Genomic DNA, 25608 nt, shown 5'->3' on the forward strand with positions numbered 1-25608 from the left:
TATATATATATATATACACGAGGGGCGTGCAATAAGTAATGCCTCTGACCCACTTACAGTTGTCTGATCTAGCTGAAATTTTGCATGTGAAATGATTTATATCTCTACGGGTTATGTGGCAAATTACAGCTCTGAACTAATTGTGGTTTCTGTTTTACAGGTGTTCGAACTGAGTCAGGTGTGAAATAGAGCCTGTTGAATGTCGAGAAGTGATCCGGTTTTTGTATTTGAAAGGACGCACACCACAGACTTTTGATGAAATGAAAGAAACTTATGGTGATAATACCCCATCATATGACCTTGTAAAACGCTGGCATCGTGAATTCAAACATGATGGAAGTCTGTGGAAACAGCTCCCAGACCTGGTCCCCCCCCCCACTTCTGCTATTGATGAGGAATCTGTCCGCCAAGTTGAAGCTGCCATTTTGGAAGCTCGGCGCATTACTATTTGCCAAATAGCCCAGGATGTCAAGATTAGTACAGGGTCTGTGGAAACAATCATTCATGACCATTTGCATGTGTATAAGGTGCCTTCCAGATAGATTCCCAGGTTGCTCACACCATTCCAGAAGCGAGAATGCGTCGAGTGCTCGAGGAAAGACTAATAATTGTGCCAAGTTTCGTTGCTCTACTGCTATGGGAAGTGGGTCAGGGGCATTACTTATTGCACGCCCCTCGTATATATATATATATATATATATATATATATATATATATATATATATATATATATATATATATATATTTGAAATTGCTATAGTTAGGCAGTATTTTTTCATTCAAGCAAATATTATTAAATGCAACGGAGACACTTTGCTTCATGATTATTTCGGAAAATCTAAAAATTAAAAAAAAGAATCATAAAGCAATGTGTCTCCGTTACATTTAATAATATTTGCTTGAATATATATATATATATATATATATGTGTGTGTGTGTGTGTGTGTACAGAGAGAGAGAGAGAGAGACATCCACATACAGTACTGTTATGTTCTATCACAATTCCTCAATGCAGCTAGCTAGCACCTTATCCTAGCCAGGGATTGAACCTACAACCATAGCGTTGATAGTCTGCCGTTCTGCCCATCGGCCCATTGGATAGGTGATCGCAAATGACTTCAACAAATGTCCATTTAAATAAACACTCGCTTACCGCTTTTACAGTGCTCGAGCTGCTTTTAATAAAGATGAGCCTCGCTTTATAGCCATTTAAATAAGATAAGGTGGGATACATTTACGATAGTGCTCTACCAAAAGAGGAGGGCTTAAATATATTCAAATAAAGTACTGTTTCGTTGTATCACAACTCATCAGTGCGGCTAAACTGGAACCTTCCCCTCGTCGGGGATTGTGTGTGTGCGCGTTTATGAGGAAATATATTTATTCAATTATATTTCACCTTTTATTCATACCAGTCATTTAATTTATAAAGCTAGATGTAACTACAGAGCATATATATATATATATGTGTGCGTGCGTGTGTGTGCACGCGTGTGTGTGTTATCAGTTCAAAAATAAATTAATGACGATGTAAAACTATATACTAATATATATACAGTGATGATCATATTTATTGGCACGGTAAAATAAAAGTTAAATGTTGTCTAATAAATTCTAAAAAAGGGATTAAATTAAAGAAAATAACAAAGTATATTATGTATTTTTAACTGGCCTTTCCGATGCAGCAATCGGATTTTAGAAAAAATAAATAACAAAGGAACAACAAACATAATTGCAAAAAACCCTTGTTCAAAATTATTGGCACGGCTTTGTTTTTCTTTTAGTATCAGTATAATATCAATCAATTTCCGGTTTACGTGCTTTCTGAACTTTTTATAGCCATATTATGCTTGTTTAACGCTAATTCAGTGAATAATTTTTTTCAGATAATTTTTAGATAGCGATTTATTTAAACTATTATAAGTGACTAAATTATAATTTTTAATCGCCATGGTTAAAACTAAGGAACACAGCGAAGACGTCAGGAAGCTTGTTGTAGCATGCCATACCAATGGGGAGGGCTATGATAAGATTTCAAAGAAGCTAAACCTTCCCAAATCCACTGTTAGAGCCATAATAAACAAGTTCAAATCGCAAGGCCACGTTATGAGTTTAGAGGGTAGAGGGAGAAAAAGGATTCTTTCCCCAAGAGATGAACGGAAAATTGTTCGACAAGTAAAACAAAACTCAAGGATCTCTGTTGGGGAGATTGTTGATGAACAGAGCACCTCTGGAGTGAATGTATCTCGACATACAGTTGGTAGAGTTTTGAATAGAGCTGGTTTAAAAGCATGTCGTCCGAGAAAGACTCCCTTATTGAAGCCTATGCACCTGAAAGCAAGGCTAGCCTTTGCAAAACGTCATATTGATAAAGATGTTGCATTCTGGAAACGTGCTCTATGGACTGACGAAACATAGAAAAAAAAAAGAATTATAGAGTTATTTATTATAGAGTTATTTGGCCATAATAAAGTGTCTTATATTTACAGAAAATCTGGCGAAGCTTTCCTGCCTAAGAACACCATACCCACAGTGAAGCACGGTGGAGGCAGTTTGATGTTTTGGGGATCCTTTGCTGCCTCTGGACCAGGGCGACTTGTTAAGGTCACAGGTAGCATAAAAAAGGAAGATTATGTTAAAATATTGGATGAAAACCTGAAAGACTCTGCTAAAGAGCTCTCACTTGGTCGTCGTTGGTGGTTCATGCAAGATAATGACCCAAAGCATTCGGCTAAACTGACTAAGAAATGGCTTGAGGACAATCATATTAATGTTTTGGAGTGGCCATCACAAAGCCCAGACCTTAATCCAATTGAAAATTTATGGAGAACATTAAAATTGAGGGTAATGCAAAGGAAGCCTAAGAATCTTATTCAATTGGAGGATTATTGTCAGGAAGAGTGGGCTAAAATTACTACTGAAGAGTGCAACAACTTGGTTGTAAACTATGAAAAGCGACTGAGGAAGGTAATCAAGGCCAAAGGCTATACAATTGATTATTAAATAAATCGTGCCAATAATTTTGAACAAGAGTTTTTTGCAATTATGTTTGTTGTTCCTTTGTTATTTATTTTTTCTAAAATCCCATTGCTGCATCGGAAAGGCCAGTTAAAAATACATAATATACTTTGTTATTTTCTTTAATTTAATCCCTTTTTTAGAATTTATTAGACAAAATTTAACTTTTATTTTACCGTGCCAATAAATATGATAATCACTGTATATATATATATATATATATATATATATATATATATATATATATATATATATATATATATACATATATATATTCATTTATTCAATAAGGGTATACATGAATTAGGGTGTAGCGTAAGTGGAAACTCTTTATACTATGATATTTCGAAGACTAATGCTTCTTATCAGAAGAGGAGAGAAGATGCTTGCTAGCATAATAGGGATGGGACATCTAGCGATAGTGACATTAGGAGCTAAACAAAATATTGATGCTGTTTGGAGTACTAAATTGATCTCTGTGATATAGAAGGGGTGTAGTTTTTTATTAAATAATGCAGGTAGGTGTATAGCATATCTTTCATGGTAGGTGTGATATATGTGGGCAATATGTGTGATTAAACTCTCTGGAAGCATATAGGGTACATTAATTGAAAGAATGTAATAATGGGTTATAGCTATGGAAGGGGTGTCCATAAAATAGGGTGTTTATGCTATGTCGGTGTAATTTAGAATGGCGTATCTGAAATTATAACAGTACTTAAAAGAAATAAGAACTATTAGGAATAATAGTGAGATAATAAATTAAAACCACATATTTAAAAAAAAAAATTCGATGTGTCGACTCATAGTTATATGGAATAAGTCAGAGAGAGTTTCAACCCTGGTTGAAGTGAGTGACCCTAATGATGGAGGTCTGAACAGAGCTTAAAGGGAGAAACATACCAAATAGCAAGGTCTCATGTATGATATGAAAAGAAACTGGAATCTTAGAGAGATATGAATCATACCAGTTATTATAGGTGCCACAGGGCTTATGAAGAAGAACTTGAAGTCCTACCTAACTAATATTCCTGGTGAACCAAGTGCAAAAGAGATCCAGACAATTGCACTTAAGGGAACAACGAGGATACTAAGGGAACAACGAGGATTCAATAAAAAGCAGGGCAATGTTAGCAGCTGGTTTGGCTGCCCCATACCCAGCGTTACAATCTTCAAAGGAAGAAAATTAAAAAAAAAATTAAAATGATACTAAGTTTGGTACTTTGTAAACACGGGGTGGCTAAACTTGAAGATAAGATTTGGTGCTTCTACAAAGTCACGGACAGTGCTTTTTTTTCTTTTTTTTTAGAGAAATTTTTAAAGTTAAATTAATTTTTACAGTGTCTTTTTTTATTTAATTGTGAGGTAAAAGTACAGAATAGTTAGCAAAGCCCGCGTTTTTTTAATATATAATAACGTTCTTATTTCATTGCGGTACAATAAGTGCAAAAGTACCTAATGAAAATCTCACTGATAAAAAATAAAAATTACATAATAAATTTACACGTTTAAATACTTTTGAAATGTTGGTCCGTATTTCGATGAACAAACTCAAAAACATCATATGTATATACTTTTTTTTTTAATTAATTTTTATATTCACGGCACAATATCTTCGTTTTATAATTTTGCAATATCGTATGAATAGTTTTGCAATATTATACAAAAGTTTTTGTAAACGTCTGTGTGTGTGTGTGTCTCTCTCTCTCTCTCTCTCTCTCTCTCTCTCTCTATATATATATATATATATATATATATATATATATATATATATATATATATATATATGTTCAGCATGTTAAAAATATACCTTTTGTTGTAAAAATCTAATGGATAAACATCTGAAGAAGTTGATGGGGACAGGATATTTTTAAAGAAACATAAATCATAAAATTGCCTACTCATCAATGAAACAGCTGTAATGGGAAAAATCTAGGAAATAAACGAAGGTTATAAAAAAGAAAACGTGAGTCTTTTAATTTTCAACAAAAGTTTACACTATATATATATATATATATATATATATATATATATATATATATATGAGAGAGAGATGTTCAATACTGTATATATATATATTCATATCCTAAATGTTCCCATTTACAGATCTATTATCATTTACTTTACGCCAAAGAAAACATTGAGGTTTTATCACTGGTGCACTTTGTTTTATTACTTTTTTTTGTTGTCTTGTTTGGTTTTTCCGTGTCGTTGTTTTGCTTTAGTTTTGATTTTTTTTTGTTGTTGTTGTTTTCTGGGACGGAAGGGAAGCACTTTTTTATTCCCTATTTTTTTTAAACATCACTCTTGACTTAAACGCATTTTCTTTTGGTTTTAACTATTTTTACTATTTCAGTTTTTCAAACGGAAACCAGTATTTTCGAATCGACTCTCATCACAAACAGGGGAAATAACTCATGTAAGCTTTATTTGTTTTATTCTATGCATGTAAAAGTTTTCTTATCTAAATTTCATTTAAAAATATTTTTTTTTTTCATTAAGAACGGTTACAAAACTAAAAATACAGTAATAATAATGCAATAATTACGTAAATTTAATTAACACAACAAATAGAATAAGTATGAAATAATAAATTTTTATATTATAATTATAAGATATTTTTTCGCACAAGCAAAATGATTATAAATTATCTATTATTATTTTTTTACATTTTTTTCTTTTATTTGGTAAGACATTGTCATAATTTAATTAATATTTTCTTGCATTCGTGTTCAACATCTTTTATTAATCATTCCATTCTCTAGGTTCAACTTGCTTTACAGCACCAAATACAACGTCAGCACATCTAAGTAAGTTTACTTTGTTTTGTTTTTTTTTTGTTTTTTCTTTGTTTTTATAGATACATGTGTATATTATGCAATGTTTTTTTGTATTTCAGAATAATATTGGTAAGCATAAGTAAATACAATTTACCGTCAGTAGGCTTATTGCGATAGGTTTTCCGGTATTTTTCGTTACTTCTTCAAGCAGATTGGCAATATCATTACAAGAACTCCTTACATTGTACCATATTTTTCTTTTTCAGGTCAACTTTCGGGTTCAAATAAATCAAAGTTAATTAGTTAAAAGTAAAAGGCACAGGATGAAATAGAATTATAATAGTAGGCCTAATGTCAAAGAGACCCGATACTCATTTATCGAGTTTAAATTCGGTCGGATCTGTCACGTTCACATATACCATTGAGTATTAAATCCCTCTCCGGTCATCCAAGAATGTTTAATGGATATTATACAAAAGGTATTGTTTTTCCGTATTAAAATACTCAAAAGTGTAATATGTCGTAAAACAGACAAAATGAAACACATTTTTTTTATTCTTCATTAGAGGGACCCTAACATCAGCGTCACAAGATGGATAGGGATGAAGAATGCCCCAAACATCGTAGTCTTATTCTCTGAATCCTACATAAGTAGTGCTAATCTCATTTTAAACTATGTATAAATATTAATTATTAAGATTTGAAATAATAATAAAAATTTAAACGTTCGTATTATTTCATAAAAAAGAAAGGGTGTCGTTGCAGCAACCTACGTGCGAAATAGGGGGAATGTAGAATTCTTAAATAATTTATCATTGTAATTTTAGTGTCGCACGTACATAGAGTTGAACCATTAGCTCCCAGAAGACTATTACTTGAACAGATTATTACTAAATACCATTAGCTTCCAGAAGACTATTACTGGAACAGATTATTATTAACTAGCGGGGGTACCCGGCGTTGCCCGAGTGTTTGTTTCCGGGACGGGGGGGGAGTTTTAAAAAATGTTATGGTAGGTAAGTAGGAAGGATTAAACCCGGAGTCATGAGTAAAAGTAGGAAAATAAAGTGTGAAAAAAAACAACAAAAAAAAACATCCGCAACGTTAACAGTTCGGCCACCAAGAAAAGTCCATTCCAGTTGTTTAGGAAAAAAAAACAAAAAAAAAACGACTACGGTAGGTCGGCGCGAACGTGAAAATATAATGTAAATTGTCCAGCACGCTAACCACTACGCCACAGAGCACTGCAGCTTAGTTTAGTGATTTTAAATAACTTCACATGAAAGAACTACGAAGCCAAACCGGTGTTTTCTTCTCAACTGTTCCTTGTGAACGATCCCCAAACGGTGTTAAGTGGTGGCAGGGGGAGGAGGAATTTATTAGAGAGAAAATATTTTACCACTTCCATTGATCTTAACCGATTTTGGCCGTGACTTCTCAGCAGAAAAACTATAGAAATCTAAGATTATCGAGGAATTTGAGAAATAATAAGCCTATAACACACCTCAGATATTGTTCTGCCGTTTGTGCATATTATATTTGCATGAAATATCTTGATTTTTAATCCTATTAAGGTCAAAATCCGACGTGAAAAAATGAGTTCATTTTATTTATATAGAAGATAGAAGAAGAAGAGAAGAGAAGAAGAGAAGAGAAGAGATTATGTTGCGTCATAAGTTCTTGTGGACAATACTAGTATAGGAGACTTAACTCTATTATTGTGTTTTATCTACTAAGAAGTCACCTTAACTCAATGTCCAACAGCCACTTGAGAATAAGGATTGATGAATTTGTCAGATGAACGGTGAAAAGATTAGACATGATAGTTTAAACTGGTCAAAATGTTTTGTTTCTTTTTACTCTTTTTCAGTCCAAACAATGCGTATTGCCACTTTGATATAAGGGGTTATTATTTGGGATAATGTCTAACAGGGAATTGTGGGGAGTTGAATAGCAAGATGTCTGATTACATTGCATTTAAAATTTTGCATGTCAATACAGCCAAAAAGCAGAAAACGTGTATAGAGTAAGGCTTTCTAGTATTTAAGGACCTCAATAGTGAAAGCGTGGTGTTTTGTTGCGTTTTGGGTTGGTAAAGAGTTTGTCCGTCGAGGGGGCACAAATGCTATGAGTTTATTTAAACACATTCGATTAAAGTACTTGAAACACGCGTATAGGAATGCAACATTATGGAGATGAGATTGAGTTTAGAGTTTAGCCGATAATAGCGGACCTATTCGATTGAAGGCTCTTTTGGGGACTCTCTCGAAGAGGAAGAGACTATCAGTAGGTACATCAGCCAATATATGGCAGCAATACTTGATGTATGGGTGAATAGTGGCGTTGTAGAAGTATAAGATATTCTCAGATGTTAATAATTCTCTAGCATAGTAGAGGGAGCCCACTATTTTGCAGCAGTCCTCAGTGTATTTGACCCAATTTATATTGCCTGTGAATATTAAGCGGAAAAATTTGAACAGTGAACTCTGGGATAGAGCATTATTTTCCACGACAATCTGTTGCTGAAAATGTTTTACTTTATAACTGTTAAAGGGGAGAAGCTTAGGTTTAATAGCGTTAAATGTTACCATCAATTTACGGCCCTAATAAACTATAGGTTGTTGTCTAAGGCTTCTGCTATTGCCTTGGATATATATATATATATATATATATATATATATATATATATATATATATATATATATATATATATATATATATTATTTTGTCCCTCATGTTTATTATAAGGTGTGGTGTCATCAGCAACTATGTTTATCTCAGACACGATCATGTTGTTTAGATTTACGACCATTGAGATTAACACGAATTTTCTCTTTTCTAGGAAAGAATCAAATTCTGTTAAGTATTCGTCCAAAAATACCGTATGATGCAATTTTAATGAAAAGCTAAACAGAATTTGTTAACATTTTAATTAAAAACGACCATATCTTAGTAATGTGGTATGCAGCATCGAAGTATTGTATTCGCGAGACGGATAGTTCTTGAAAATTTATAGAAGTTTAATTTAGTTCAGTGTTTGGTAGACAGAGGTAAAAAACAATTTAAAGTGATTGTAACTAATGATATTTTGTTGAGAATATTTAAGCATTAAAATAACGATAGCGTATAGAAAATCTAGCAACTTGTCTTCTGTGATAAAAAATGTTGTAGGGAAGGGAAGAGGGCATCCCAAATTAGATTTTGAATCGGTTATGTAATCTGCTAAGATAGCGAAGGGGGCACTTAATGGCACTTCTCTCGATGATGTAACAGTCCTCCATTATTCGACGAATATAGGTAAAGCATTGCGTCTGAAATTAGATATTTTCTGAAGCAGTAAAATCATTAAACATTTTTCCAGCGACCTTAGCCACAGATTTGATAGAAGTCTTTCATTTCAAACCTGGAGTTAACCTATCAAAGCAAAGGCTTCCTGATGGAGATGATTCATTTCAACTAGAGCAAAGGAAGGATCCTAATGGAAAATGAGAAGCTTGGTTTTAATTGTAATAAAATTAACCAATTAGCTTTTCCTCGTTGCACGACATGCACCAGGCAGCAAGAGAGAAAATCAGAAAGTTCTTGATCGTTAATGTTCACTGTAGTTGTGAAATTTGTAATATTTAATCTGTCTATCTAATTCTCTCTCTCTCTCTCTCTCTCTCTCTCTCTCTCTCTCTCTCTCTCTCTCTCTCTCTATGCAATCCTTAATTACTTAAGATTTCGCTTATTCTGGGTAATTAAAATAATCCAAATTCTTACTATTCGTCTAAAAAATTCCGAAACATGAAATAATTGAATTTTTTCATTTTCATTAACTACGATCGTGTTCTACGATGACTAGCAAAAATTAAATTATTCAGTATATTATAACCATTGAAATAACACTTTACATTTAAAACTATTAAAACTTTAAAAACTAATAATATCACTTATGATACAACTCCTTTTTATAGCATAAGCTTATATTCCATTCCTTTTTCTCAGACTTATTTTGTAAAGTAATTTAAAATACAATTTGTTCCTTAATGCACGGCAGTTTCTTTCATTAAACAATACTGATTATTTCCTCGCCAAACATTGCTTATGTGTTTCTGCTTTTTTGTTGTTGCTGTTTGTTTTACTTAAAATGATATTGCAGAAACTCTTGATTGTTTCATGCAAAAATTCTACGTACTTGTTCTGACTTGTTTATCCATGTGCCTTAAGTTGAGCTGACTTTCGAAAAGGCTTATAACAACTGATATTAGAAGCAAAATATATCCATGTATGTATGTGACTTTGACAAACACAAATATTATTGATCAAATTAAAATCTATGATACTTTATAGAAACTTTTCGATTTGTTCATTATAGTTTCAGCTAAAATAGGTTTTGGTATTATTCATAAACAACTTATGTTCATGTACCTCATATCCAAACAGAAATAAATAAACATTAAACACTAAGTTAATGCAAATTTCACTGCATAGATGGAATGCTAATATTTAAATAAATACAAAAATAGACCTGCAAAAGAATTATAGGTAAGTCTAAACAAACTGCATTAATGTTTACAAATAATTTCCTATATAAAGTCATCATCATCATCATTATCATCATCATCATCATCATCATGCAGTCTGTCAATCTTGACGATGACTAGTTGGGGCCTGAATGCTTTATCTCTCGGTGTTGGCGAAGTCTCACTCCATCACCACAGGACTTTCCACTTTGGCTCCAAACTTGCTTGCGCAGTTTAGGTGCAGCATCTGTTGCACATCAGGTAGACACCCTCTGAACCTCCAATGCTGATATTCAGTGTAGCGAACCCGCGAAGACTGGCAGCAGAGGAAGCCGCAGCTTCTGGCCAAAAGTAATTTAGCGAGGTAAACAGTCGCCCTATCGTGTCCGCTACTTGCCTTTTCATTTTGGATGAGGTTCCATAGCCGTTTAAGGAAAACTGCAAGGCAGCAGTAGGATTGGAAGTCAGAGTTCCCATCTCTAAGCCTTTTACTGTGATAAGGCCAACCAGGCAGTGGTGTTTGATTTTGGGGTTAGTTCCCCTAGTCTTCGCCTAAACAAGGCCACAAGATAGGGGGTAGAGGTTGGTAGTGTGCCAGAGCATGTCCACACATCGGTGGGCCATAACGCACTACCTCTGGTGTCCCCTACTTCTCCGAGATCTCCTACAAGTTAAGCCTGGGGCCGAAAGGGACCCAGTTACCGTGTGTGGCCTATATAAAGTACAACACTTATAATCAAGTTCCAAACCAGGTTTAAACGAAAAGGCTCAGACGTAATTTTGCGAAGTTTATAGATACATTAAAAATATTAATCTCTTTAAAACTTTATATAATTTCAGGTATCGCCAGGTTCAGCTTGTTTAAAATATATATTTAATTTCTCAGCAAATTACATTTCATGGTATGCCACCATGAAATTTCCACTTTATCCCGCTAGTATATATTGCCTAGTTAGAACGCTCTATCATTCAATGACATAAAAGGTTACATGGTTGTCCAGTCTCTGATATTTACAAGATTATCAGAACTTAGTTATTGGACAAAGTTTTATTTATTTTTTCTTATCTTTTTTATCTTTTAACTTAAAAAAAAAAACAGCGGCTGATCGAATCGCTACGAGAATTTTTCTGCATGGATCTTGTTTCATGTTGGCGTGATCCAATATAAAGTGCCTCCTCTCTCTCCTTTACTCTCTCTCCTTTACTCTCTCTCCCTCTCCGAAAGAACGCGCGGCCAACGTTTTGGAACGATGTTAAGGCAAAAAGCAATTCACAAAAAACATGTATACAACGAGCTGTTGTTTTTCTCATAAGTCTGGTCCATTTTATTGTTTTGATCTTGAATTTTCTGGAGAGAATCCAAGAGTTTAGTGATTGCAGCTTGTTGATAACAGAATATATACAATGCGTAGATTACCGAACTGTAAACACACACATATACTTATATGTATATATATATATGTGTGTGTATGTATATATATGTGTGTGTGTATATGTATATATATGTGTGTGTATGTATATATATGTATGTGTATGTATATATATGTGTGTGTATATATGTATATATACATATATATATATATATAATATAAATAAAATATATATTTGCACATGATCTAGTGTTATGTATATGTAAGTATAAAGCACGTTGATATACGATGAGTTATGTATAAATAAATATATAATAAATATAAAACACCGTTTACCAATACTAAAATGGGTGACAATTTGGGACTTCTAGGTCCTGTCTGTGCTCTCCGCTAATCTCGACATTGTTTCCGGTTGTCCTGTCCTTCTCCTTGCCACTGGACTCAAGCAGTGCTGGTTCAGTAAAAATTTGGTTGTGATTGCGCAACTCTTGCCTCATAATTACATGCGCAGATAATCTTACCATTGTCTTTCGAGACTGGACGGAGGTGCTGATGATAAATATATATATACATATATATTATATATCTTTAAAGAAACTCGTGGCATTTGAATTTAAAGTACAAATCATTTTGCTAATTATCGACAATAAAATAGTAAAATATTAAAGAATATAAATACTTCTCATAAAGAGTAAATGAGAAGCCCATTTACCTAAAGTGGATGTCGGACATAATTTGAATTACAAACCGTCCAGTCACATCAGATTTTTCTAAGTTACGCGTACTTGGATACGCAAATAATTTAACATCTTAACGAAGTAGTTGAGATTGAATTTATGGTTGCGATTTTAATTTGCTTTGTTTATTCTCGAACGTTTTTTTAGAAATTGTGGTTTTTCTGGGTACATAAAAATATGCCAAGGGAAAACTCTTCTGAAGAGAAATGTTTGGACAAGTTTTTTTTATTCTTGCACGACTGGAAATAAACTTCGTTTTGAAATAGCTGTTAACAACTGTAGCATACTTTTATACTTGGAATATGATTTGAAAATAATGTAAATCAGCAATACACATACACGCGCATATGTATATATATATATATATTAGAACCCTTGGATACGGCATTAAAATTAGTAACAAAATACAGTACAGTATCTAATACACATGTATATAATCAAATAACATTATAAATAAATAGGTAAGGCGGGCAAATACCATGATCAAAAGCCGGATAAAAACATCGTATTCTACACCGTAACTTGAAAAAAAAACGTATACCTGGGTTCTACTATATATATAAATATGCATCATGAACCATGAATCATCAATTAATCTAGCGATAAACCACCACCTCGTTAATGCTAACTTTCTTACTGGCCACCAATATGGATTTAGACGAGTAGATTCTACTACGGATATCCTAACGGTTATCTCTGAACGTATTTGCCGTACACTAGATAATGCTGGTAAAGCTAAGGCGATAAAGCTTGAGATATCTAAAGCGTTTGACGACGTTTGGCACAAGGTGTTCTCATGGGAATGAATACGAGAAAGATCTTCGATTGCCGTACATCTAAACAACCTGATGTTAATGCGGGTGTACCTCAGGAAGTTAATCCTTGGATCGTTTTTTTTTTACAAAGGAATCACCACTTATCAAGGCCAAGATACCACTCGAGGATAAGGGTTAAAGAGTGTTCAGTGGTCGAAAGGGCAATATCATAGTAATCGTTAGAAGTGTAAATTTGGTAAATTGGATTACTTAAGGGGAACGGCTCATCAAGAACTTGTTTACATTGGACTTGAAGACAGCCATATTGTAGTCAGCTGGAGAGCAGGTAAACGGAAGAGAGTTCCACAGGTGTGTAGTTCTTAGAAAGAAGCTTTGTTCATGGAATTTACGTTTAGGTTTAGGCACAGAAAAAGTGGGGAAATTATTGACAGTGTTTACAGCCAAACGAGTGTTTCTCGTGAATGTTTGGCGAGGGGGGACTATAGATTGGAGTTCAGGAGCACTTGCCACAAAAATAACATACAGGCTCGCAACGTCTCTTCTGTGAGAAAGAGGTTGCAGGGAAGAGAAAAGGGCATCCCCCACTAGGTTACGAAGTCTATTCTGAACTATGTCAAGGCAGGATCAGGTATTCCTAGCAGCTCCTGCCCAGATGTGACAGCAATACTCCATCCTTGGACGTATCTTCCTCTAATATAGGTAGAGAATTGCATCAGCAGGTAGATATCTACTGGAACGATAGAAGGATCCCATCATATTTCCAGCACCTTGGCAACGGATTTGACGTACGTATTCCATTTTAGATCAGGAGTAAAGGTCAAGCCCAGAAGCTTGTTAAAATATGGAGCCTCCCCAAGACGAGAACCATTCATTTCAATTGATGCCAGATGGGGATCAAAACGTTGATGATGCAAACATAGAATTTTGGTTTTAGATGCATTAAAAGTAACCAGTCATTTTTACCCCATTGTACCACATGTTCAATATCAGCGGAGAGAGAACCAGAGAGAACTTGTTCGTTTAAGGCCATTGATGTGCTGCCATAGATATTAGTGTCGTCAGCAAAAATGTCTACTAATGATGTAAGGATGTAATTCAGGAAGAGAGTTGGACTTAGGATGGACTCCTAAGGGACTCCAGCATTAATACTATGAGCATCTAATTTCTGCCCATTAACCACTACTCTTATTACGCCTATCAGAGAGAAATGGTTTAATAATTGAAAAAAACATTTCCAGCTATAATATAGCTGGAGATCTTGAGAAGTAGACCTTTATGCCTTACCCTATCAAAGACCTTTGATATGTCAAGAGCAATTGCCTTAGAAAGAAAGTCTCTGTCGAGCGATTCGCTAATCCTATGAGAAATAACTGTAAGCACATCCGCTGTAGATATAGCAGAACGGAAAACATATTGCATGTCACTAAGAAGGTTATTTTTGCTGGGGTGGTTGACTACTTTCTTATTTAACACAGATTCAAGTAACTTACTCATGACGCACAGGAGACTTATAGGTCTGTACTGAGAGGGAGAAGACCGACCACTTGAATTCTTAAATACTGGGCATACTGATAAGATTTTCCAGTGTATTGGGATGCAATTCTCCTTAATACAATGCTTAAACAGCTTTCTAAGCTAGTTCTGATTGAATTTTCTGAGCACTATAATAGGAATGCCATCGGGGCCAGTTGCTTTACTCGAATCAAGATGTTTGATTAGCTTGGCAACAGTACGCACAGATATTTGGATGTCGCATACCGTGTTTTCTGATACAGGAGGGAATACGGGGGCGTGACGGCCTTGGTCGCATAGAGTGGAATTAGCTGCAAAGTTATTGGCAAAGAGTTTGGCTTTGTCTGATACTGACGAGATGACCTCAGGTCTATTGATGATAGTTGGGATAGCGCACACACTTCTGTTTAGGATCCTGTTTGCTATTTGCCAAAACTGGTGGGAACCAAGCCGCTACTCAGCCACTTTGGACTTGACGGACTGAGTATACAACTCTCTCGCGTTCTTCATTACTCTTTGGGAGCCCTGAAAGCGGTTTTAGTCTCAGTACATTTGTTACGTTGAAATTAATGGAAAAAGTGATTTCTGTGCACAATGGCAGTAGCACATTCCGGAGAGAACTGTGGCTGGCTGTTAGGTTTTTGCTGGAATTTTTTCGAAGGTATGAAACGGTCTATAACTACAATTAACCATTCTGTCAGGTCAGTTACTATAGAAGACACATCATTTTTAAACATGGAACGCAAACGCAGATCAGATATAAATAAATGGAAGCTATCCAAGTCAGCCATAGAGTATCGATATACTGTACGATGGAGAGGTACGTCAGAGGACTTATTACATTTCGTTTTTATTTTAACTGATACAACAGAGTGGTGAGAAGATCCCACTGGAGACAGAAAAGAAGATGAACATAGCTCAGGTCAAGTTGTAAGGACAAGATCTAGGAGACTTGCATACTGACCTTCAGTATCGGTCAAACGGGTGGGATCGCGAACAATTTCAGTGAGGTCATAAGCAATGAAGAAATCGTGACAGAACCTTTCCCTGTCTTGTTTGAGTGGATTAACCATTCGACATTGTGAACATTGAAGTCTCCACAGACGTGAATGTGAGCCGAAGGATGAGCAGACAGGATGTGGTCAATTTTCTCAGATATTATCTTAAAGATAGTAACTCCGCTGTTGTGGGGGCGATAGAGGGAAAATACAAATGCAGTTCTATGAGCAAGTGCATGCCGGAAGCACATATAGGTAAGTTAGGATCTTCTCTTTCCACATGGAAAGCCATCTTTAATGTAGGCATATATTCCATGCCCATGGCGATCTTGGGGGTCAGATTTTGATGTTGTTACAGTATCCTTTAATTCCAAACTCTTTTAGGGAAATAGTCAGTCCAATGCAAGGTTCGCTTAGGGATTATAGGTCTGGTTTAGTCTTCAAAGGTTGGAACGTAGACCCCTGATGGAGGAGGAGACAGGGTAGTAGGGGTCTACCTTGGAAGTAGAGGATCTGATTTTAATCGTATTTTTCTCGAAGCCTCATGATGTTTTTTGGGAGATTTGTGGAATAGATCGACAGACTTGCTTAGAGCAGGGCAGAGAGGGAGAGTAAGAGAGGAAAACAAACGAAGAAATATTTTTGTCGCACATGATAAGGTAAAGCCGTAACAATTACTCACTAATATGGTATTGAGAAGCCCCATCAGAAGCTACTGCATGATTAAGAATCTATTCACCAAATAGCAAAACAGCAGTCCCAGTTCTTTGCACGTGCTGATAGGACAGCCCCCTTAGTGGTTAAATCAATGTTGTGGTCCCTGATTATCAGGCGGATAACGTCAGCCCAGTTAAAACGTTTACTTCCAGCATCCTTACTAGTGACATGGCCACAAAAATAGACATAGAAACAAAAAGAATTCCGCCATCTTTGGCGACTGTTCACGCAAGATACTTCAAACCTAAAATACAGCTTTTTCTTTTCCCTTTCTCAGAAAAATCACCCATTAAAAATGAGGACTGAGGGCCAAATAAGGAGAAGCGAGAGTAATGTGAGCTGCTGATAACGCATCCACAATGCATTGTCTACTCTCCATTAAAAAAAATAAAAAAATAATAACATATTAAGTTATGCACTTTATAAGTTTAATTTACGGGTTTAAGTGTATGTATGGTGATTAGGACACCCTCTAACTGCAAAAAAAATAGACTTTTAAAATCCATTTATGCTATATTTCAAATCAATTTGCTAGATTTTAATGAATACATGCATGGATGAGAGAATATGTTAGTAAAAACAGGTAAAATAATAAATATATCAATAAAGGAACTGCAATAAATATAAAAATAATTAACATTTGCTTCGAATAAAACAGAAAACTTAACAATTAAACAACTTATATTTTAACACGTTCCGTTTACTATTGATTCAGGCCAGCGTTTCGGAAAAAGTTTTAAAATGAGCCGTTTTAGAAACGCTACTCTTGTTAATTATTGTTGATTAATTCTTAATTTTTATAAATCAACCTACCAATGAAATTGTGCCCAAGATGAGTATATTTTCCGATTACACGAAGCTCTGTTGTACACATATTAATACGACAAACATACAAAGATATAGTGGAATCCTAAATAAATGACTTCCAGGCTTCATTTGATTGAAGACATCTATAGTTTGTAATATCTAATGCTGTTCATACTAAGCGCCTTCTATCCAAAATGTTTTCTATTGTCCTGTACCAAAATGCAAAAATGTAAATATTATGTGAACAAGTAGAGGATCTGTAGAGCTCCTCATAGCATGATCCTAACGTTATAGCCCTTAAATCATGGAAGCTCCTTACATCTCGGTGTCTTCTTTAAAGTAAATAAAAGGTTTTAAAAACTTCGAAACACACACACGCACACACACACACATACACACACATATAAATATATGTATATATAGTCTAAAGAAGATTTAAGTAAAAAAAAATGTTAAATTAAAATAAAGAATGCAGTTTAAATTTCCGGTAAAAAATACATTTAACCTATCGCACATATAAAACCTACATAATCCGACGTTTAAATAGAATTTTACTATATAACGATGAAAACAAACTTAGCTAATTGTGTTAAATAGAAATAGACTTAGTACTTGCATTAGCTGACTTCTCAAAAGTCTACAATTATAAAAGAGAACTCAACTATACAATGATAAAAAAGAAGAGAAACCTTAACTAATTTTTTTTTAATAGAAAACGGAGATCCTATGCTGCCTTGCATGTAGTTGTTTCGGAGATTATATATATATATATATATATATATATATATATATATATATATATATATATATATATATAAAGGCACACCAACTAATTGAAAAAAACTGTAACACATACGTAAATAAATAAATGAAATTTAACAATATTTCATAATTCATATATTAAAACAAAATAAAATAGATTTAACAATATTTCGTTTTCTAACTAAAAGGTATACAGAAAGTGCCAAACAAATTCGTGCCGATAAAGTTATCTGAATATAAATAACAAAATGTGGCACAGGTTGCCCTACTTTTCATTTTCGTTGTTGTTCGGTTCTCCAAAACAACACATTAAAGTTTCTATTTTCATTTTAATCACTTCCTGGACTGTAGTTTGCATAATGAGAAATTAACTTGTAGAATGATGTACTATAATCAATTATATTATTAAAGCAATCCGTATATTAATTTATACGATGTTTTCACCAGTTTAGAAATTATTGCATAATGAAAAAGAGAATAAAATGCTGGATAAACGACATGTACGTTTAAAAAATGATGATGATGATGGTGGTGGTGGTGGTGGTGTGTGTGTGTGTGTGTGTGTGTGTGTGTGTGTGTGTGTGTGTGTGTGTGTGCATCCATCGCTTGCAAAGATGAACGTGATCATCCAATTGTTCTTTGGGTTCGAAGATGGCTTGTTAGACAGATTCGAGATCTGAAGTATTTCCCGCGTGTAGGACACCGGTGGGCTAATTCTGTATCAGAGATGTTGATTGCTCTGTCTTTTCTAATGTCTAAAAACTTCTACAATATCACGACTTGCGCGTGAATTAGTTTAATGTGAAGAGAACGTGTGCAGCATTGTCCACACTCTCCCGTTTGGAAAACAGTCTCGATCCAATTGAAAGACATAGTCAGGACGACTGGAGATTTTCCAATTGCAGGAGTTGCTAGAAACTTGCCAGAGTTTAGTCAAAGTAATTAGCTACGAGGCTTCACTCCGAATTTTATTTTGGTTGTTTCCCTTGCATTAGACTGCGTTTCAGGACTAATGAGCTCAACCTACCCGGGTTTTGAATAAGAGTTTAATAGAGACTATGCCACATGTAGTCGCTGTGCGAGAAATGCATAGACCGAAATGCTTCACAATCGCAGAAATTGAGGTGATCACGATTAATACAAAGCAATTATAAATGGTGTGTACATACGGTGCCGGCAAAAAGAAACTAGTAGTAACCCCGATGATGTGGGGCGATAGAGGGCAAATATAACTGCAGTGGTGTAAGCAAGTGCAACCCGGAAGCACATATAAGGTAAATTAGGGGCTTCTCTGGAGATATCTTTACGACACGGAAAGCCATCTTTAATGTAGGCACATATTCCATGCCCATGGCGATCTTGGGGGTCAGATTTAGATGTTAAGTTAGAGTATCCTCTAATTATGAACTCGTCTAGGGAAGTGGTCGGTCCTATGCCAGTTTCGCTTATGAAGAAGATGCCCGGTTTCGTCTCCTGTAATTGGTTGTTTTTTTGTTTTACGGCATATCAACCCCTTTTCGGGCTATTTAATGCCGAAATCCAAAGATTTTGAAGAAAAATTTTTAATAGAATATATTTGTTGTTTTCAAGTTGGTTTCTATTTAACCCATAGTTGGGACCCTAACAAGTACTACCACTCCGGGTCAGAGTGGACCTGGGAGCAATGGTAATTAAAAGGTGGCTCCACACTCCCCAAAGCCCGTAAGCTGGGGCCTCACCACTGGATATAGTTTAAGGTCATCTCCAGGACCCCTGTAACTGGGTCTCAACCTCTAGAAGGTTGGAACGTAGACCCCTGATGTTGGAGAAGGAGACATGGTAGTAGGGGTCTACGTTGGAGGATGGGGTTCTAGGTTTATTCGCGTTTTTTTTTTTTCTGAAGATATTTCATGTTGAGGTTTTGGGATTTTTGGAACAGGTTAACAGACTTGGTTAGAGCAGGAAAAGTAAGAGAGAAAAAGACAGGATTTTCTTTTGTAGCACATGATAAGGTAAAGCCGTAACAATTAAGATTGCAGGTTGTCAACTTGCAGAAGGACTATGCTACTAAATATTAAATGGTTCATTATATTCCTGTTGTATTTTTGTTGCATTAATGTCCTAAAGTTACATTTAAATAACAATTTTCCATTGTGCGGACTTCCTTTTTGCCTCCTCAATTTGAAGTTATTTTTTTTTTAATTGACGTGAGCACTAGAATATTTCAATTAAAAGTCAAATATGAATAGGTAAAATTATAGAAGAATAAAAGGCCAATCAAATGAAGTATAGTTTGTTTAAACAGTTACATTAGATTTAGCTTAAATTTGCAGTTTTGGAAAAAAGTGCGGACTTTCTTTTGTCGTGTGTGTACATCATGTCATAGTAGCGTCATTTAATTTTTTACTATTATTTTCTTTTGTTTATTATCTGAATTTGATATTTTATTTATTAACCAAGTTCTAAGACGGTTTTACAATAGAATATTCGTATTGCTTAAAAAAGCGTATTTTGTTACAAATAAATTTAATGATATAAAATAACACCTTTCTTCTGATGTTTGTCTACATAAAAATCATTTTAAATTACCTACAACTTTTATGTGTTCATTATTCGTTATTATTTTTATAATTAGAGAACAAAATCATTGACATTTATTGATTCTCCCTTACGATAAGTACAGCTAGTATATATAAATAATTTGTGATTGAATTAACCTTGAGATGTCGCTCACACAATTTAATAGCATGTGGTTTCCTTCTTGTATCCTCGATAGATACATAATAGTAAAAAAAAATATTTATTTTTCCAGGCACATCTGATTTCACTGACCACTCAAATGTAAAGACGATTACAGAAGCAGGTAAGGATGCATCTTTTCTTTTCATTTTAAATATGGTGTTGTATTCCTTGATATTTTTTGTAATTCAGATATTCATGTTCATATGCGGACTCTGTTGATGTATATGCATTAAAATGTGTGGTATAATCGAACAATTCGATACATTAATTGATGATGACAAAAAACTGTAATTCAAATTAATCAATATGTCACTATTTCCCCCAATTACTTTTAGAATCAGGTACCCACAAGAGAGAACACTTGGAGGTTTCCAACATCCATAGTAAAAGTGGTGTAATGGATCGGACGGAACATGGAACGCTGAGTGGTCAGTCGAAGCTGTTGCCCACTTCTGCGCCGCCACATCGCATTGATGGTGATTATTTTATCAATATTGTCATCAGTGAATTCTGAGTCCACGTGTGTCTTGCTTCTTTGTTACTATTTTAAACAGCGTTTATCAAAGGTAGATTGATCCTTTCTCGTCCGAGAACGTTTAACTACTTCCCGGACTATAGTGGTGTGTTTTGAGGATTCTGCTGTTTCGCCCACGTCAGTCTTTATGATGGAAACCCACGTCTTTAAATTCTTTATCGTTTCTTCCACATTGGAACATGAATTAACATTATAATTACACACATGTGTAGGGTTTGATTTGGCTTGGTTTGGTTTGGTTTGGTTTGGTTTGGTCCGGCTTAGTTTTTCTTATGATGCACTTTCACTTATTGTTGGGAATATTAAACCGTTATATATCCTTGTCGTCTTTGTGAATCAAGGTTGTCGTTGTCTGCTGAGAAATTCGCTCAGACACCGGTATTAGTATAAAAGATTTATTAAAGAAAATTCATTCACATAAAAACACCAGAGACAACCTGTATACGCGTGAGAGAGAGAGAGAGGTGGGGGTAGAGAGAGAGAGAGCGCGAAACAAAGAAAGACATAAAATATAGAGGAATAGCCCATCTTGTAACATCTAGTTACATCCTGCCCACCCCTTCCAGTGGAGAGAGCACTTTAAAAAATTGGTCCTTCAAATCTGGTCAGCTAAAGGACATAAATGCCCGGATCAGAAATCACATCGTTTTATCGACTTCCAATGTAGTGAGTTCTGACCTTTAAGGTGTCACTAAAACCTATTCGCCCAAACAAAACCTGCGTTATGTAGCAGTTATATCTTTTGTAAAATATAATACGAACACACATTAAATTGCATATGATTAGTGGAATAAGTATCCATATTTTACACAAGTGGAAATTATTTCTATATACATTTTAAATACTATTAGTATATATCACAGAAAACACAACTCTGACTATTAGTTTAGTTTTATGTTCAAAATTGTAACAGCTGGCCGGTCTTGGTTTGTTGATAGAACAAGCTATATTCTTGCTGACACGTTCTATGTAGTTAGCTCAATGAGTAGTGGCGTCTCCGTAGTAGTGTCAATAGAAGTGACATAGTAGGAGTCTATCCGTTTTTTTCTTTCCGTTGATTTTATGATTGTGTAGCAATTAGCAAAAACTCTATAGCGTCATGTTTGTTTGTTGCTTTATTCTTTTACAACACTACAAACTTACATATTTCATAAGCTTTTTCTTGTATATTCCCCGAAAGGAAGTGGAGCTAAAACTTGTTAAAAGACGTCTGAGCCAAATCATCTCAATAACCAAAGAGAAATATTTGGTATTTTCTGTCTTCTTCCAAATTTATATATATATAACTTCATACACTTCCTGTTCGTGACGTTATATCCTGGCAAGTAGCATTAAGTCTTATGTTTCATTTTAATGGAATTATTAGCTTTTTGCTTAATCTAACCTAATATGGACACTTACATTACACAATTTTAACACACCCACAGTTAATATGCCCGAGTATTAAGAAGTTATTTAAGAATAACGTATGTTAAAAAAAAACGAACCTGATACTTATTCATGAGAGGGACTTTTTAAGTATTATAATTAATAATACTACAACCGCCAGAGGGACATTGTTTTACTTTTAGATATAAATCACAAACCAAGAATATACGAGTAATACAGAAAAAGAAAACGCAACGAATAACGTTTGGGAAAAGGATGCACATATAAAGTTATTTAATGCTGATAATCAATAGGCAGGAAAATAGCTTGAAAATAAATGACTATATTAAATACGTTGACGAAAAATATGTTTTTTTTAATATTATTTTACGCTCATTTTACAGAATCTATTATGGGTTCAAGATGTGATTTCGAAGATGCCATTGCTTGCGGCTATCGGACTAATTCCATGGAATGGCTTATTGACCATGGATCAAATAATACCAATCCAAAATATGATCACACATTTCAAACAAGCTTAGGTCAGTTTTCTTTTCTTTTTTTTTTTTTTCAATATAGAACAATCTCTCTTGATATCATGTCTATATTTATTTATCTATTTATTTACTTACTCTGCTTTAGGAGAGTACTATAGTATTTTGCTGTCATGTTACCACCATCCCAGGTATTATCACCTTATTTTGAGTGGACAATGCAGTATCCGTTTTGTTGTCATAAGAACAATTGTGAAAGCATCGTCTCTTTTGGTGAACTGTGTAGTATATGTTTATTCGTTACACATATTAGCTAAAATATGCGACTGAAGGGAGAAAGTATTGCCAGTATGTATAATTTTAATACCAATGGTTTCGAAATTTAGAAAGATTGGTCCTTCGTCACTGATAATTTATATAAATAGAAAAATAAACAAACTTAAAGATGGCCGCTCGAGAAAAATAAAATAAAAAAAAAAATCACGCATATGCCAGTGATGAGTCCATCGGTCGAGCTACTTTATCTGATTGAATGTAAAACATATCTTTAAGATTAAAATAAGTGCCACTTAAATCACGTTCTGAAATATGTAAATTTGGTTTGAGAAAGTCCACCTGGCCTATGAAGAATAAAATCAAGCAAAATTTTAAGTATACATGCTTAAAATTTTGCTTTTCTTTGTAAATAACTAACTGCGCATACTCGAACTTGGTTGGAATACAGATTAATCATTTTATTTTATTCATAGAAGGATGACAAATCTGTATATTCTTCAATCTAAAATATGAGCTATCTACTTACTCGTTTTATTTGTATGTGAATATTCTTTAAAAAATGTTATCATATTAGAATTCACCTGGGCTGGACTAAGTAATTTTTACAAATAAATTTTAACGAAGTGCATTATTATATTACCAAAAAACATGATATGACAAAAAAACAAAAGAAAAATAACGAGGTAAAAAAACAAAAGAAAAATAACGAGGTAAAACTAAAAATTGATTTGTTGGGTTTGAAATTCCAACAAGGTAGATTTATATGTTATTTTTTTTTCACAACTTTTCGACTAAAATGTGTTATCTCAATATCCGTAATTAATTTTTTATAATGAAAAGTAGAAAGTTTCTTTCAAGGTCAGGCTACAATAATTCATCTTATATGCCTACCAAACATTTCTGCTATAAAATATGATGCCATAAAAGTTAGGAAATAGATAAAATCTGGGTGTTTCACTTCGAATCAGAATCAAAGAGTCCAAAAAATAGTAAAAGTTATCTGGTGCTCTATATTGGAAAAATGTTATAAAATGTCTAGTGTCAAGACGATGTCTCATGCGTTGCAGATCTAAATGTGTAATCATTATAGACGATTTGCAAAAGGAAAAAAAAACTATTACAGACCTAAACTTCAGCACAAAGACAACTGACGGAAGTTATAGAATCGAAAAACAGAGAGAACCGGAAGTCAGCTGTAGCTCAACGATAACGTGCTATTTTACAACGCTCATATTGCAGTAGTTGAAGTGGCCAACTGTGGCCTTTAATGAGTCAATTAGCCTTCCTGTTCGGACTTGTGTAACAGTAAAACTATTAGTCATTATTTGTTGCTATAAACAATTGCCATGTTTTCTCTTTCTTAATCCTCTGAAAACATAGCATTAATTATACCTCTATTTTTTGCTTGTTTATTCTTTACTTTGTTTTAATTTTTCTTGTCTTCTTTCATCTGTTAATGTGTGTATTTTTATGCACCTGTATTTGAATTATTGTTTCCTTCTTGTCCTTTTCTATTTCTCACACTTGAATCAGTTCTGCCAACTTATGTTATTTGAATTGATGTCCTCTTTTGTTTGTTTTTATTTCAATTCTATCTTGTTCAGTTTCTATTATTAGAATTGTTTATTTCTATTTTTATTGATTCTACTACATTTTGTTTGTTTTATTGAATATGAATTCATCTTGTTAAATTGCTTTTTATATTGATTTTCATCTTTTTTGTTTCAGTTTACTGACAATGTTATTGTAGTTTTTATTTGTTTTTGTTTAAATTAATTTTGTCGCTCCTATTTTATTTAGATTTGGTATTGTCTCCTCATTTGAAATGATTATGTTCTTTTTTGTCTGCTTTTTTTTGCACTGATGCTATGATTTTTATTTGAACGATATTTGAATTGCTTCTGCCACCTTTTTATTTTTGTATTATGTTGATTGATATTGTTCCCTTGTTTTTATTACAATTTTGCCCCTTTTTGGTCGTCTATATTTATTTGAATTTATACTATTCCTTTTATTTATTTATATTTTAATTGTTATTGTTTATTTTGTTTTAGCTTATATAGTATTTAATTATATGTTCTATTTTATTAATTTCCATTTAAATTGATATTCTATCCATTTCTTCATATTATTTAATATGAATTAATTGTTACCTCTCTCATTTAAAATTTTATTCATATTGTCAAAGTTATTAGTTTTTTTTAAGTTTTTTTATAAATTGATGCTGTTCTC

The 25608-nt window shown here is 33.9% G+C and overlaps 1 protein-coding gene across 1 annotated transcript in view; it reads left to right on the forward strand.

The window, feature by feature from the left end:
- Positions 1 to 25608, forward strand: part of LOC145280310 (uncharacterized) — a 104272-nt gene that overhangs the window by 37360 nt on the left and 41304 nt on the right. Inside the window, exons 4-8 of the mRNA XM_080132080.1 lie at positions 5375 to 5437; positions 5784 to 5828; positions 20774 to 20824; positions 21039 to 21179; positions 23011 to 23148. Coding sequence (XP_079988206.1) covers positions 5375 to 5437; positions 5784 to 5828; positions 20774 to 20824; positions 21039 to 21179; positions 23011 to 23148 — 438 coding nt within the window. The remainder of the gene's footprint in view (positions 1 to 5374; positions 5438 to 5783; positions 5829 to 20773; positions 20825 to 21038; positions 21180 to 23010; positions 23149 to 25608) is intronic.

The sequence above is a fragment of the Euprymna scolopes genome, chromosome 7, assembly GCF_053919585.1.
Source record: "Euprymna scolopes isolate OS-2025 chromosome 7, ASM5391958v1, whole genome shotgun sequence".
NCBI classification, from domain to species: domain Eukaryota; kingdom Metazoa; phylum Mollusca; class Cephalopoda; order Sepiida; family Sepiolidae; genus Euprymna; species Euprymna scolopes.